The sequence below is a fragment of the Pongo pygmaeus genome, chromosome 7 (genome assembly GCF_028885625.2).
Source record: "Pongo pygmaeus isolate AG05252 chromosome 7, NHGRI_mPonPyg2-v2.0_pri, whole genome shotgun sequence".
In the NCBI taxonomy this organism is placed as follows: Eukaryota; Metazoa; Chordata; class Mammalia; order Primates; family Hominidae; genus Pongo; species Pongo pygmaeus.
In genome coordinates this window covers 145,894,185-145,910,475 of record NC_072380.2, presented here as the reverse complement: position 1 = coordinate 145,910,475, position 16,291 = coordinate 145,894,185, and the positions used below count along the sequence as shown (strand labels likewise).

The window sequence follows — 16,291 nt, the reverse complement described above, 5'->3', positions numbered from 1 at the left end:
AGGCAAAAATACTATGTTCATGGTTACAGTGTTTACCTGATTCATGAATGCAAGGCTTAACACCACTACAATGTAGATTTTTTTCTGAAATTAATGACCAAGTCTATGTCACTCAAACTCCCAGCAAAAATATTAGAATAAAACCTCAGTAAGCTTATTCTAAAATATATGTAGAAGCATCAAAACTCATGAATATCTTGGTGAATTCTAAATAGACAAGCATAGCATGCTCACACTGTGAGATATACTGCAAAAACAATAGAGAACAGTGTTCTGAGTCCAAACCACCATCTCTCTCATCACTTTAGTGGAACTCAGCACTGTCTCTGAATCAAGTGCTGTGCTAAGTGTTAAGGAGACACTAAGTGGATTAAACTCATATAAGTTTTCAAGCACCTAGTCATAGTAGAATTGGAATGAGAGATGTTAGAAAAATAATAAGCATGTAAAATAAGGCACAGTTACTAAGAATTGCTACATATAAGTGTTTTCACTAAGGTGAGATTCTTTCCTTCTGTTTCAAGAGATGAGGAAAGGCTTGGAGGCTTCATTCCAGCTGAGCCCTGAAGGACAGCAGGAACTTTCCAGGTAGATACTGGATATGCTGAACACAGAACAGAGATAAAAAAGCCTGGAGGAAGGCATGGCATTTCCTCAGAAGGGTGATAGCTAGTGAGGCTAGAGTGTAGGATTCATGCAGGATTCATGCAGGAATGGAGTGAAAAAACAAGACCAGAAAATTTAGCTTGAGGCTGATTCCTGAGGCCAGGAGTTCACCCTGAGGAATGCAGACTTGGGGCGCTGTCATAGAACAGCAAGGGAAATGTTTTCTGGGTCCGTGAATCATACCACAGAGGACATGACCTTCCCTGTCTGAAGACTGTGCAGGGACACAGCCACAGGATGCATGTTTGCAACAAGTCATCCTTCATCCTCCAGCCTGGCCTCAGGATGGGTGAAATACCTGAGGACATACTTCCGTCTGGAGTTGCCTTCCCTTGGCAAGGGAAGAGGGAAGAAGGAGCTTGATTTCTTGAGTTCCTGTGTTGTGCAAGATAGTTTGCAAACCGTAAGTCCTGATAACATCTCAAGACCTTGGGAAATACAATTCATCACACTGATTTGATTTGATAGGTGAAGAATACAAGGTGAAGTGTTTTCTCCAAGACCAGGATCTTCATGCAGGCCTATCTGATCTTAGGCTTCGGCTCTTTATCTTACACCTTGAGACCCCAAGAGAGTCCCAAATTCCTGGAGAGGCAGCATCATAGAGTGGGGAAATACAGGACTTGGCTTTAAGTTCTAGTCCTTAACGCATCTTCTTCCTTGCTGTGTGTTCTTTGGTAGGTCACTAAATCTCTCTGAGCCTCAAATTTCTCATCTCTAGATTGAAAAATAAAATAAAGTCCCCATGCCAATCAGTGCGAGGAATCTGTGAGATAAGACACTGAAAGTGTTTTGTGGTCTCAAATGTGCTGAATGAATACAGGTTATTCATTATCATCACAGGGTTTCCCTTGACCAATGTTTCAACAGTTCTGGCCCCAAGATTTGCAGAGAGACTTAAGATTTTATCCCAGAATAAACTGCCAACTCATATTCATTTCCTCAAACATCTGTTGATAAAGAACACATTTAAGAACTGCTAATATATTGAAGTATTTTAGTTCTCTCAATTCCAAATAATTTCACATGCATCCCAAGGACTGCTGGGAGCAGTTGTAAAAGCTACTTCCAAATGACTAAAACAGATGGAAGGGTTTATTTTTAAATACACTGCCATTTGTTAAAACAGATTAGTGTTTGAAATTCCCCAAACACTTAAACCCTCAAAAAGAAAAATCTGCTTTCTGAGCCCATTGGAAGGTATTTTTGGCATCTTCTGGGTCCTAATGAGTGTCTGGTTTTTGAAAGGGCCCTGGAGAAATCTCTCCAGGATCAATTCAACGCAGGATGGTTTGTTTTCAACACCAGGAATTGAAAGATGTTTGTGTTCAATTCTCCTGCCACTGAGATGGATCAACTTCAGAGGGACAGATTGCAGAAAATTGGAATCAAAGGACAAGACTCACAAGAAAGGGGTGGAAGGGAGGGAGCTGGTGTATCCTGTGGGGCCCGGGGCCCCGAGAGCAACAAGTGAAACTTCCCCCAGTCATCTGCTCATTGCTGCCCCAAAATCATTATGGCACATCCACAGACTCTAAGATATACTGTGTGGGGTGCTCGGGGTCCCGTGGAGAGCAAGGCACACCCAGCCCCTGCTCAGCTGGAGCTTGCAGTCTTGTGAGGCAGCAGCTTTGGCACTAAGAGCAATTACTTGCTGTTGGAAATCCTGGTGAATGCTGCATAGGAGACGTACAGGCAGCACAAGCCATAAAAAGAGGGCTCAGTTCTAGGCTGAAAAGTCAGGAAGGCTTCTCTAAAGGAAAAGTAGGGCAGGCAAAGAGGGGGATGGGGAAAAACTGTTCCATGCAAAGGAAACTGCCTGTATGAGCCAGAACAGAGCATGAACTCCAAGGAACATGAAAGGCTCCTGTGGCTGATGAAGAGAGATGCGTGGCAGGTGACACAGCTTTCTGTTGGCAATGGTGACAATGCTGATCTAGCATCAGTTGCACCCAAACAATGACACTTCTCCTACCCTCCTAGGATCAAGAGTTTTGATCCCTAAAAGGTCGGGCAAGGCTGAGGTACAGTTAATTGTTCTCCATCTTTCCTTAACTTGAGTAGCTTTACAGTATCCTAACTGCTTTCTTTGCCTCCAGCATTGCCCCTCTTAAATTCATTCTTTACCCAGCTTTAAGAGAAGTTGTCCTGAAGGGCAGCTCTAAGCACATTTCCTTCCTGCTTAAAGGCCTTCTGAACACCCATTGTTCACATATGGGTCATATGTTCACAGCAGCATTGTTCGCAATAGGCAAAAGGTAGAATTCAAATGTCCATCAACAGATGAGTGGATAAACAAAATGTGGTCCCTCTGCACAATGGAACATTATGCAGCCATAAAAAGGAAAGAAATTCTGACACATGCTACAACATGGATGGACCTTAAAGACATTATGCTAAGGGAAATAAGCCAGACACATTAGGACAAATCTTACATGATTACACTAATATGAGGCACCTACAACAGGCAAGTGGATAGAGACAGAAAGTAGAGTAGAGGTTACCAGGGGCTGAGAGAATGAGGAGATGGGGGGTGTTAATGGATACAGAGGTTCTGTTCTGGCGATGGATAGTAGTAACGGTTGCACAACATTGGGAATGTACTTAATCCCAATGAACAGAACACTTAAAATGGTTAAAATCATAAAACAAAACAAACAAGCAAACAAATAAATAATCAAAACCACTCTGATGGCTCCCCATGGACTCAGGATAAAACCCAAGCTATTCAGGGCAGTCTGGCTCATCTCTGCCTCCACACTGCTGCCCCACCAGGGCTCTGTCCTCCAAGCTTTCCCTGTTGCCGGGACTTTGTCTCTAGGTAAATGCCTACCCAGCATTCAGCATTTGGCTCAGACACTCCCCTCAAGGGACGTGCTGATCCAAACTCCCTCCTTCCCTTATGCTTGGCTGGGGCCTTCTCTTAGGGCTGCCCTAAGATCTTCTTATAAATATCTGCTTTAAGCATTTGTCCCTCAACCCCCAGTAATGACAAGCTTCCTAAGAATTGGGTTATGTATTATGTTTCATGGCATTTCCAGCATCTTGCACAGCACATCTGGCACCAATTGGATGTGCCATAAAATTAGAAACTAATCAATGACAGATCAATAAATAACAGGGCATATGCAGTGGCCAACCAGGTTATTTTTTCCATCATAATCATTGTCATTATCAACATCATTGTATCATCACCATCATCATTATCATCATTACCACCACCATCCTCCTCCTCATACCATCATCACCATCCTCAAGTAGCCAGCACTTCAGGCCATCCAGAAGAACTGCAAACAGTGAGTTCTCTTCTTTACCGTCATTCATTGACAAGAGAGATAATAGATGGTTCAGATCACTAAATCCTAATGAACCACTCTCAGGAAATAGAAACACTTCACCATCTAAAATTTTTAGCACTTCAGACATGAGTGGAAAAAAGTCAGGGGAGCTCTTCGGCATTGTGGAATCACACATACATGGAAAACTCCAAGAAGCATCCACACTCAGGACAAAGGACAAGGGAAACCCAAGCAATTGAAGCCAACTAGACTTTCGAAGCACAGGAGAACCACCTCCCCCAGCCGCATCTGCAGTAAGACTGAAGGTAGAACACACACCACTTACCATCAGCACAGCTCTCCGGAAAAGTTGGGAGTTGGTGGCCCTGGCCGTGAGAAGGTGGATGCTGGCCACATCAGCCCCGCCACGGTCTGCTGCCAGGGACACGCGCCGAGGGTCCCCGCCAAATCCTCGGATGTGGGTCTGCACCCAGGTCAGAGCCGCCACCTGGTCCAGCAGCCCCCAGTTGCCACTCACCTCTCCAGACCCTTCAGAAAAGAGGAAAGCCTTTTATCCTTTGTGACTTTGCAACTTTGGATTTGAAAATCATGGTACTGTCTATGGCAGGCATATACGTGGCCCCTCCAGGGGCTCTGGGCTCTTGTCCTCACAGGTCGAGACTGTGGGTTCCAAATACAGTGAGGAACAGTGGAGAAGCATGGGCCTTGAGACCAGACACACATAGGCCTGAATGCTAGCCAGCTAGGAGACCTTGATCATGTTCTTGTACCTCTCCTTTGCCAGCTAGGAGACCTTGATCATGTCCTTATAACTCTCTGAGCCACAGCTTCCCTGTCATTAGCTGAGAGGAGTTGGTCAGATTAGAGGCAGCACATCTTCAGGTCCACCACCATCTTGGCCAATCAGTGGGAAGGAGGTGAACTCTCTGCCCCATGTCTTTGACCCCTTCAAGTGGTTGTCCCTGACAATGGCCAGGCCAGGCTGGGGCTCTGGATCCCACCCTTCCCCTCGCCTCATCATCTGAAGCCTTTATTAGCATGCAACTGAATTGATCTCTTTCCATTTTCATAGAATCCAATTAACATTTGTTGAAAACTCAGCACTATTTTTTTTTAAATAAAATGATCTAAATACAAACAAGTATAACAAAAATATGCTCTTCTCCTTGGGTTTTTGAGACACTACATACACTTCTCGTTGTCTTGTGAATTCAGTAGATCCTTGTCAAACTACTCCACTGACTTGTCCTCTTTATCAGACCTTGAAACACCAGATCTCATTCTCATCTCATCTGAGGTTCCCATTCTTCCTTTCTGAATTGGCACTAAGGAACCTCATCAGGTTCCACGGCTTTCATTACCACCTACATGTTGGTTATGGTCCTGTGTGTGTCAGAGGCCCAGCCTACTCCCCGAGCTCCAGACCCCTCACATTTCTCCATGAGGCACCATAGTTATGATTCACAGGATTCAGCATCCAGCAAGAAACTACTGATGAGACCCCATATTCCCAAATAGGAAAAAAGAAAAGAAAAAACAGAAAAATCTTGCATCCTGATTCCCCAGTCTAGTAATCACAAAGTTGAAGAGAATACCATGGTCTCACTATGGAGCCAGACCAGCCGGCTGCGGTCCCAGCTCCACCATTTATAGCCTTGAGGGGCCCTGGACAGGTTCATGTTTGTGTGCTTTGATTTTCCCCAACTGTAAAACGGGAGTGATAATAGCACTTCCTCATAAGGTTGTTGACTAAATCAGTTAATATTTGTAAAGGGAACAGAACAATGCTTGTCATAAGGCACTATGGAAGATTAATTTTTCATAAAATAGAACAGGTTTAAGTTCTAACATTATGTTGCTGATGCTCTTAGCAGAGTGTTCTTGTCTGTAGCCTGCCTGAACACTCCACTTAGCTCAGAGTGCCTAACGACACAAATTATTCTTCCAGCTGTGGAGATGTTCAGAAGTTCTTCAAATGCATTTTGTGTTCTGGGACTGGTGAAGCCATTGGTAGAACATGATCCTCGCTGTGAACTTTCTGGATTGCTCATATGATCCATTTGTTAGGATGAATGTGTTTGTTTCCTCCAAGGTCTCAGGTAGCCCAGGAAAGCAGGGCACCAACTGAGTGAGACCAAGTCCTGCAAATCTGGAAAGTGACATCCACAGCCTGTATTTCAGGCACAAGGAGGAGAGGAAATGTTCCTGACTCTCCTTTCCCATGTATCAGCTTTTTCCCCACTACACGAAAAGGGTCAATGTTGACTTCTGGGATCTAGACTTCTGAGGTCAGAGGTGAGCATGTGCTCAAGGGGCCACTCATCAAACAAGTATGAATTGGGCTTCAGCTGGTATCAGGCACTATGCTACGTAAGGCAGAAAGCAAGAGAGATCCTACCTAGCCCTAGGGACACACAACCTCAGAGACAAATGCAAAAGGCAGTTACCAAGCAATTACGGTCCAACGTGTCTAGTCCAACCTTTTCCTTTACTGGTGAAAAAACTGAAACTTTAGAGGGAATGAGCTTGTTTAGATGTAAGAAGTGAATCTGAGATCAAGTTGGGACTCAAATCGTAATTCACAATCAGAATTATGTCCTAATATTCAACCCAATTCAATAAACATTTGTTGAAAAATATATGATGTGCATTAAAAAATTTCAGTGCTTTATTTCTGAAACTTTCTCTGTTCAAAAAGCCTTTATACCTCTCTCATTCCTGCTGCATCAAGTGCAAACTTCTTCCTGGCTTTCCTGACCTTCTAAGATGTGCCATGAGGCTGTCTCATCAGTCTGGGTCCCCATCACTGCCCAGGGGCCGCACCCTCTGCTGCAGTCTGTATGTCTCAGCTCCAGTTCTTCTCATCCTCAGGTCCCACCTCACTCAGTCATGCCACAGGCACACTCTTTACCCCTCCTGATGTGCTTCGAGGCTCGGGCCCAGGGGCAAGACACCAGAGGACTGCTCTCAGCTGCCCACAGGGAGAACTGACCTGAATGGAAGCCCTCCAGGCCTGCGCTAACACTCTTCTCCATCCACTGCCGCACGCCCTGATCTGCACCGTACCTCCTGGCTCCTATTCCTCTGCTCAGAGCACCCAGCAGGCATTCACCTGCTCCCTCATTGTTGAATTGCCTCTTGTTTGTTCATTCGATCTCTTCAACGATCTGACAGAAACCCCTTAGCACTGTTCTGGGCTCGCCCTGGTCTTTCCAGAGAACATCAACAAGAGGCAGTGTAGTGTAGTGGCCATGGAACCAGACCAGCCGGCTGCAGTCCCAGCTCCACCATGTACAGCCTTGAGGGGCCCTGGACAAGTTAATATTTGTGTGCTTTGATTTTCTCCATCTGTAAAATGGGGATGATAATAGCACTTCCTCATAAGGTTGAGTAAATTAGTTACTACTTGTAAGGGAAACAGAACAGTGCTTGTCATAAAGCACCATAGAAGATTAATTTTTAATAAAATAGAACAAGTTTAGGTTCTAACATTATGTTGCTGACGCTCTTAGCAGTGTGTCCTTGTGTCCAGCCTGCCTGTGAGGGGGCACCCACTGCGGGAGCATTCTGAGCCTGTTTTGGGTAGAGAGGACAGCAGACCTGCTCAGTAGGCCTCCAAGTGTCCCAGAGACAATGAGGTCATGGTGTGTGTGGTTACCGTTGGCAGCCGGACCTTCTGTCTGGTGTCCTGGCCAAAGCACATTTCCTCTGCTCCCACACCCTGCTGAGCCCATAGGCCCCTTGTCCAGCCCCTCCTCCTGTGTCCCGTCTGACACCACCATCCCAGTTCCCTTCACTGCATTGCTTTGCCAGACAGAGAGGAACAATGACTTGGTGCCAGATGCCCCCTGGGGTCTGTCCTGCTACAGGGTCCAGGCTTGGGGAAATGGCCTCCCTTCACCCAGCAACTGCTTCCTTTCCAACTGCTCACATCCATAGGAACCAAGACTCCCTTTAAACATTGGGCTGGGCTTGCCTTTTTTCAGCAGAGAGCATGCATTTGTCTAGTGGGCCTCAGGACTGCCATGAGCTTCTGCTTTCATTTTCCTCCGGTCTCTTTCACAAAGTACCTCTGGAGTCTGGGACTCTCAGGGACTGTTTTCACTCTGGGATACAGCAGCAGATGCTGCACACATTTATCAAATGAGATGATGCTCACGAGGGGCTGCTCAGCCTGGATCTGTGAGTGACAGGGCTGCCACTGCTGAGATCAGGAGGCAGCTCTGTGCCAGCCACTGGCTAGATACTGGTCCAGGAAATGATAAAAACACAGCCCTGCCTTGGAAGAGCCCCTGTCTAAGGAAGAAGCAGGGAATGAACATGGGTGAGTCCTGGTGCTTGTCCTCACATACTTCATCTCACGTGAGACGCCCTGCAAGACTTAGCATCTTCTGCTCACAGACAGGCAGCCTGCACTGGGATGGGGAAGGAAGGAGCTGCTCAGAGTTTTGGCCCCACAGAGCCACAGAGCAGCTCTCAGACCCCATCCTGCTCAGATGCAAAGCCACATTCCCTGCAGAATCCTAGGCTGAGGCTGGCATGCAAAATAACCAGCTCTTTCCAAATCTATGTTCTGAACTGCAATTTTCAATGACTTAAACTGGAAAAAGGGAGAGATGAAGAGGTGGAGCACAGGAAAGTTGGAGGGCAACAAAATGATCCTGTTGGACCTTGTAACGGTGGATCCAGGACATCAGGCAACCCACAAACCCTAGAGAGCATCCAACACACAGGACGAATCCCAAGGTAAACTGTGGACTTCAGTAAATCATAATGCACCACCGTCGGCTCATCAAGTGTAATACATGTGTCCAACCAAAGCATCTTATAAATAGCAGGGCAAGAAGGAGGGGGAGAAGGGAGTGTATGGGAACTCTCTGTCCTTTCTGCTCAACTTTTCTATAAACTTAAAACAGGTCTAAATAATAAAATCTATTATTTAAAAAATATGAAAGAGGGAACGGTTGCACCAGTTTCACAGGCTTATTGAGGGATTAACTGGGATCAAGGGCTGGCCCCTTTGTGCTTCAGGAGGTGAGCACCTGCTTCCTGTTGGCCTCTGCAGGGCCAGGCTCAGTCCTGTCTCTGAGCTTGCCTGAGGCAGGCGGGAGACAGGTCCTCCATAGCAGGAAGCCTGAATCTGCATCATGGCTCTGCTGCTGCTGCTCTGCCCTTTCCCTATCTCTGTGCCTCAGTTTCCTGATTGATTTGATGAGGATGTGAACTTCTTTGCTCCCCTCTCACAGCTGAAGAGCAGGGAGGTGCAATGTGAGAGACTTGGAAGTTTGGGAATGTGGGACACATGAGGCAGGCTAGGAAGGAAGGCAAAGAAAATGGCCTGTGTCTCTCTAGTAGAATAATTTATAATCCTGTGGGTATATACCCAGTAATGAGATTGCTGGGTCAAATGGTATTTCTGGTTCTAGATTTTTGAGGAATCACCAAATCATTCTACGATAAAGACACATGCACACTTATGTTTATTGCAGCACTATTTACAATAGCAAAGACTTGGAACCAACCCAAACGCCCATCACTGATAGACTGGGTAAAGAAAATGTGGCACATATACACCATGGAATACTATGCAGCCATAAAAAAGAATGAGATCATGTCCTTTGCAGGGACATAGATGAAGCTGGAAGCCATCATTCTCAACAAACTAACACAGGAACAGAAAACCAAACACCACATGTTCTCATTCATAAGTGGGAGTTGAACACTGAGAACACATGGACACAGGGAGGGAAACAACACACACCAGGGCCTGTTGGGGGGTGGGGGGCAAGGGGAAGGAGAGCATTGGGACAAATACCTAATGCATGTGGGGCTTAAAACCTAGATGACAGGTTGATAGGTGCAGCAAACCACCATGGCACATGTATACCTATGTAACAAACCTGCACGTTCTGCACATGTATCCCAGAACTTTAAGTAAAATTAAAAAAAGAAAGAAGGAAAGAAAGAAGGAAGGAAGGAAGGAAGGAAGGAAGGAAGGAAAGAAAGAAAGAAAGAGAAAGAAAGAAAGAAAGAAAGAAAGAAAGAAAGAAAGAAAGAAAGAAAGAAAGAAAGAAAGAGAAAGAAAGAAAGAAAGAAAGAAAGAAAGAGAAAGAAAGAAAGAAAGAAAGAAAGAAAGAAAGAAAGAAAGAAAGAAAGAAAGAAAGAAAGAAAGAAAGAAAGAAAGAAAGAAAATGGCCTGTGGCTAAATGAACATGAAAGACAGACCCTGTTCAGCACAGCTGAAGAACAGGATATCGAAAGGGTGTGTCCAGCCATCTGAGGGAGCTGCCTGCACTACAGTATTTCTTGTTGTTCCACCAACAGAGTTTAAGGCACAGGATGCCACTTGTGACTGTGGTGATAACATTTCTCAGCCTCACTGAGCTCCGCTGACCCATCAGTGAAATGGCCGCTCCCTGCTGGCCTCAGAGATCTCCTGTGAGAAATAGATGAGGTAATCCAGGAGAAATATCTGGTGAAGACAGACACACTCCATAAGTGTAACTTTCCTTCCCTCTTGCTGATGGTTTTTCCCTTGAGCAAAATGAACAGGCAGGCTTGGTGCACGTCAGGAACGAGCGGGATTGGGTGTTCTGGAAGCTTCCGTTTCCTTCCCACAGGCTGCCCCTGCCAGCAGCCAAAATGAGTTTGCCTCTCCAGAAGCACATGAATTCTCAAGAAGATTACACTCTGTGAAATCATAATCCCCCGCCCACTGAGGGACAGACGACATATGGAAACTCTCTTCTGTCTAGAAATGCTCTAAGCCAACAAGACAGCCATGTCTGGGAAAATCTCCCCAGGTCCAGGCTCCTTGGGGTGAGTCCTGATGTCACCGCCTCTAGAGGAAGGGGCTACCAATGGCACAAATTATGGTCAGTCTTGTGTTCACACAGAGGAAAGCAAACCCAGGCAAAGAGGTTTCCCTCTTCAAAGAGGAAAATAAACTCACATGTGAATAATTCTTTAAATACTCTCCAAAGAGCTTCCACAAAACCCCAGTTACCATATTCACTTCTCACCACGACATATATGTGAAAGAGGGTGGGGATAATTTTCCTTATTTTACCACCGAGAAAACTGAGATTTGGAAAGGCCAAAGGAGGGACCCGGGGTCTCTCACAGCCAGGAAAGGGGAAGCTATATCTGTCCTTGGATTCCCAGCTGACCCTGCTCCCCGTCAAAAAAATCTGAAATCTGTTTCTCATCCTAGTCTACACAGACATCTGGTTGTTATTTGCCTTAACTTGTTGCCCGTTTCATATGTCTAGAACCTTCTTAGCAGCATCCAAGGCCTCATGCCATGTGGTCATCCAGGTTTCTGCTCATGCTGGACGCCTACCCCACACATTCACACACATTCTAGTCCAGCTGGTCATTCCGACCACCTATCTTCCATTCACCCAGCCACACTTAGCACATAGGATATCTCAGATCTTAAATGAGACCCTTGGGAAACAGAGATGAAGCAGTCACTATCCTCGAAGATGTGCAAAACTCAGGTCTCTGAAACCCTTTTACATGTATTACCTCATTTAAGCCTCATCATAACTTTGGAAGTCAGGTAAAATTATCCCCATTTTACTGGGGACAAGACTGAGACGGGGTGAAAAGGAAGGTTTTGTCTGAGGGTCCACAGCCAGAGGTGGCCCTGGGCTCTTCAGATTCCTAGGCCAGTGACTCTGCCCTGACCACTGCAGCTGATGCCTTCCCTGCTGCAGGTGGTAGCTGGAGGAAAAGACGTGGATGGAGGATGTTTAGGTTGGTCCAGGGCTCACTTCAGCCCTAGGAGTCAGTGGGGAAGACGGAGGCCATAGAAGGGGTGATCAACAGGTTTGTGATAGGGAACAGGCCATTGTTCACAAGTGAGGCCAGTATTAAAAGGAGGTGAGAATCTCCTTACTGATACAGCCCTGATTCCAAATCAGATGGCTTCCCTGTGGGCAGAAGAGCTATATAACTCATCCCCTAGGGTTGCTCAGGGCAAGTCAATTCTTGGCCCTGCTGTTCCCTGACTGTATAATCTTAAGCCGGTTTCTAATCTTCTTGGGCCTCAATTTCCTCTTTAAACTACACACTCACACATACACACACATCGCAAGATAAGACCTGTAATGGACTTGGAGCAGTGCAGCTCAGACATGTAGTAAGTTATCGATAAATGGCAACTATCATCTTTGTCTATGGGTGTCAGTATCCCTGGAGGGTCTCCCATATGTGCTAAAATTTCCATTGTGTGCCTAGCTTGGCTGGAGGAGGGGCAGGGGCAGTGAGGGGATGGGTCTTGGGGAAAAAAGGGCTGAGCCTTGGCTCAGGGGGTCAGCAACTCCCATCAGAGGCAGCAACTCACCAGAACTCAGGAAGCCAAAGACACCCACTCGGTAGCTGGCAGTGACCACGATGAGGTTGCCAACAGCAGCCAGGAAGGAGCCGTCGATAGCCGGCCATCCTTCACTCTCCTCCCCATCCATGGTGTTGTGGAAGAACACCAGCACAGACGCGTTAGGAGCCTGTGGGAATTGGAGAAACGTGAGGCTAGAGTGTGGGGAGGGCACCTTTCCCATGCTTGGAGCCTGATTCTTGGTTGACACAGGACTCCTCTGGCCAGCTCTGTGGCATACTTAGCCCCATGCAGTGGATGGAGCTGTGTCCCTCTAAATTTATACACTGAAGTCCTAGCCCCCAAGACCTCAGCGGTTCACTGTATTTGGAGATAGTGCCTAATGTGGTAATTAAGGTAAAATGAAGTCATATTTGTAAGTCCTAATCCAATAGGACTTGTGTCCTTATAAGAAGAGGGGGTCAGGACACAGGTACAGAGGGAAGGCCACATAAAGACACAAGGAAGAGAAGAGGAACATCCGCAAGCCAAGGAGAGGAGCCTCTGAAGGAACCAATCCTGCAACACCTTGATCTTGGACTCTGTTTCTAGAATTGTGAGAAAAATCTCTCTGTTGTTTAAGCCACGCAGCTTGCAGTGCTTTGTTATGGCAGCCTGAGCAACTACTAAACCCCATTCATAGAGAAGGAAACTGAAGGTCACAAAAGGTGAGGACACTTCTCCCACATTGCAGAGTGAGCAGGTGTCAGGGATGGCTGCTCCCTGCAGACCTGGAGCCCGTCTCATGGTAACACATAGCCTTCCAGCTCCCAGTTCTGGCCCATGCTTTATTCCAAAAAAGCATTCTGGGTCCTTGGCGTCCCCTTTCCCTTGGATGCTCTGTGACTGGACCCATCTTGGTAACACAGAGCTAGAGTTTAGTATGCACTTACTAAGAGCCAGGCACTGTGCCAAGTGTTTACAATGGGGCCTCAAACAGTTCTGTGAAGTTGGCAGATTCTTATTATCCACATTTTACAGATGAAGAGGCAGAGGCTTAGACATGTTGAATGGCTTGCCTGAGATCACACAGCTAGGAGGTAGCAGAGCTGAGGGTTTGGAAGTAGGCTGACCCTATTATATTAGAATCATGTGTCTGAGCTGGGGATCTGAGGCCCCAGTTCAGGCCATGGGATATGCAGGCACCCGGTAACTCATGCTCCATCCAAGGTCCTGACTCCTTGTGATACCACCACTCTACATATGATGGTCTCAGACAGACACACAGATGTTTCTACAAAGGGGCCCCCTCACGTGAGCAAACACTGCCTGAGGACCTGCCCCCGTAAGTGCTGTGCTAAACACTCTGCCCTAGAGTGTCTCATTTGATCTTCCACCCAAGGAGGTAGAAGCTATGGTGAACATAAGCACCCCACTCTACAGCTGTGAAAGCAGAGTTTCAGAGCAGTGGAGTCACTCATTGAAATGCCTTACAGAGAGGAAGGGGCTGACCTGGAGTCTCTTCCTCTGTGACATTCCAGCTCAGATGTCACCACTTGGTGGTTGTGGATTCTTCAAATATGAGGTCTTTTTAAATGCCACAGAGAAAGACCAGCTTGAGTGGTCTTGAGTTCATTTGTCCTGTTCTGTGGGACAGATCAGTGAAGGGGCCCTGTGTCCCCCTCCTAAAAGTGCCCTGCTGACTCATCTTTATTTTGGGTAGTTCACCAACAAGGAAAAAGGCCCTTTGGCTTGTGGCTGCTGAGGCAAGGGCAAGGCACAGAAAGAAGAGGCAGTCCTCAGCTCCCGCCTCAACGACAGCCACAGGAAGTGTCCAGGAGGCTGGCCCCTCCAGTTCAGGGCCTGTCACCTGGAGGCCAGGTACTGCCCATCTGGACTGAGGCAACACTGCTCCTCCCCCAAGGTCAGGATGGGGCCCAGACAGCCCAAGGCAGAAAAAGCCAAACTCTCTGTTACTGGGAAATGCCTTAAGAAGAAAGAGCAGAGAGTTCTACAGATGTCTATCAGGTCCGCTTGGTGCAGAGCTGAGTTCAATTCCTGGGTATCCTTGTTAACTTTCTGTCTCGTTGATCTGTGGCACATATACAACATGGAATACTATGCAGCCATAAAAAATGATGAGTTCATGTCCTTTGTAGGGACATGGATGAAATTGGAAATCATCATTCTCAGTAAACTACCGCAAGAACAAAAAACCAAACACCGCATATTCTCACTCATAGGTGGGAATTGAACAATGAGAACACGTGGACACAAGAAGGGGAACATCACACTCTGGGGACTGTTGTGGGGTGGGGGGAGGGGGGAGGGATAGCATTGGGAGATATACCTAATGCTAGATGACGAGTTAGTGGGTGCAGCGCACCAGCATGGCACATGTATACATATGTAACTAACCTGCACATTGTGCACATGTACCCTAAAACTTAAAGTATAATAATAATAAAAAAAAAGGAAAAGAAACATAGAAAAAAAAAGAAGAAGAAAGAGCACTGGCTTTGGAACATGGCGACAGGGATGAGCCTCCACTCTGCCCATCTGAATATCTTTATGTAACTCACTTAGCCTCTCTTAGCCCCAGGTCTGCACCTTTAAGCTAAGGGTAAATATATCTCTCTACATTTTTCTGTCAATCAATTGATTGACTAATCGATCTATCAATCTATCCTCCTAGAGTTGATGTGAAGACCAATAAAATAATAGATATAAAAGTGCTCTTTAAACTGCAAACCACGTCCACAGTCTTCTTCCTGACACCATGGAAAAAGCACACACTCATGGTCACCACTCACTGGTTCTAGCCACAAGCTCTGAGGACCAACTGATCAGTCCACAAATCACTCACTAGCTGAGTGACCTGAGGCAAATCACCTAACCTCAGCTCAGCAGGCCACAGAGGAGGAGACTGAACTGTGCTGGCCACAGTGGGGACAGTGGATTTCTAATGGGACAGTCTTCAGGGCAACCATAGCAAGTGCTTCTGAACTCACCACATTCTGAGGGATGAACACATTGAGATACAAACAATCTTCACTGACTCCAGGAGTCGTGGATGTTCGGGTGCCTGGCTGCCAGCAGCTGGCCCTGCAGATACAGACTGGGTGACTTCCAAGACATGTTCCATCACCACCCCTCCCCACTCACCACCATGGTCAGAGCCCACTACCCCATTCCAAAGCCTGGCATCACACCAGCTCTGCAGAAATTAGGCAGCTTCAGGAAATGGGGGTGGAAAGATTCAGCTCCAGTGAATGGAAGGAATGACAGAGTGCCCACCGTTCTCTGGCCACTGGCCTGTGGAAGAACATTCCCCCGAGACAATGCACCAACTTAGAGAAGTCTGCTGATGCAACAGCTTGAGACAGAGAAGAAGACAATGAAAGCCACTCAGGACTTTGGCCCTTCTTTGCTCCAAGAGTGCAGACTCTCCTTTGGAGGGGGTGTCCTACCTGCTTTCTACACCAGTACAGAGTCCTACAGTACCGGTTTGAGCATCTCCCAGTACGAGAGCTGACCACAGCTGTGACTATGTCTAATGGCAGCGCAACGGTCATCTACCCAATAGGTGACTTGGCTCATCACCTAATCCTCACTAGCCCTGGACTACAATGACCCAAGCTCTCAACTACTCTCCACTCAAAACCTATGTGACTCCATCACTTCATCTGTCAAATGGGTACATCCTAACATGGTAAGGCACTTTAATTCATGCATATTTGTTATTTTTGTTTCCCAGCAGTGGAGCACATGGAAATCCATGCGTTTCCACTCCGACTGCCACCATCCTAGCTGAAGTCCTTATCATCCTTTTCCTGGAGTACTTTAAAAGCCTCCTAGCTCATCACTGTATCTGGTAATGGGCCCATGGGCCTGCTCAGCAGCCAGCCATGGTGGTAATGGGTATGGAGGGTGCAGCTGCCTGAGGATAGAGCCATGGGGTACCTGTTGGGAAGGAGATTCAGGTGGGAAGGAGATTCAGGTGGGA

The 16,291-nt window shown here is 46.7% G+C and overlaps 1 protein-coding gene across 1 annotated transcript in view; it reads right to left on the bottom strand.

Annotated features, from left to right (window-relative positions):
• Positions 1-16,291, bottom strand: part of TG (thyroglobulin) — a 279,014-nt gene that overhangs the window by 100,214 nt on the left and 162,509 nt on the right. The window contains exons 39-41 of the mRNA XM_054499133.2: positions 15,297-15,390; positions 12,316-12,475; positions 4,291-4,493 (exon numbers count right to left, since the gene is read on the bottom strand). Of these exons, the coding sequence (XP_054355108.2) occupies positions 4,291-4,493; positions 12,316-12,475; positions 15,297-15,390 (457 nt within the window). The remainder of the gene's footprint in view (positions 1-4,290; positions 4,494-12,315; positions 12,476-15,296; positions 15,391-16,291) is intronic.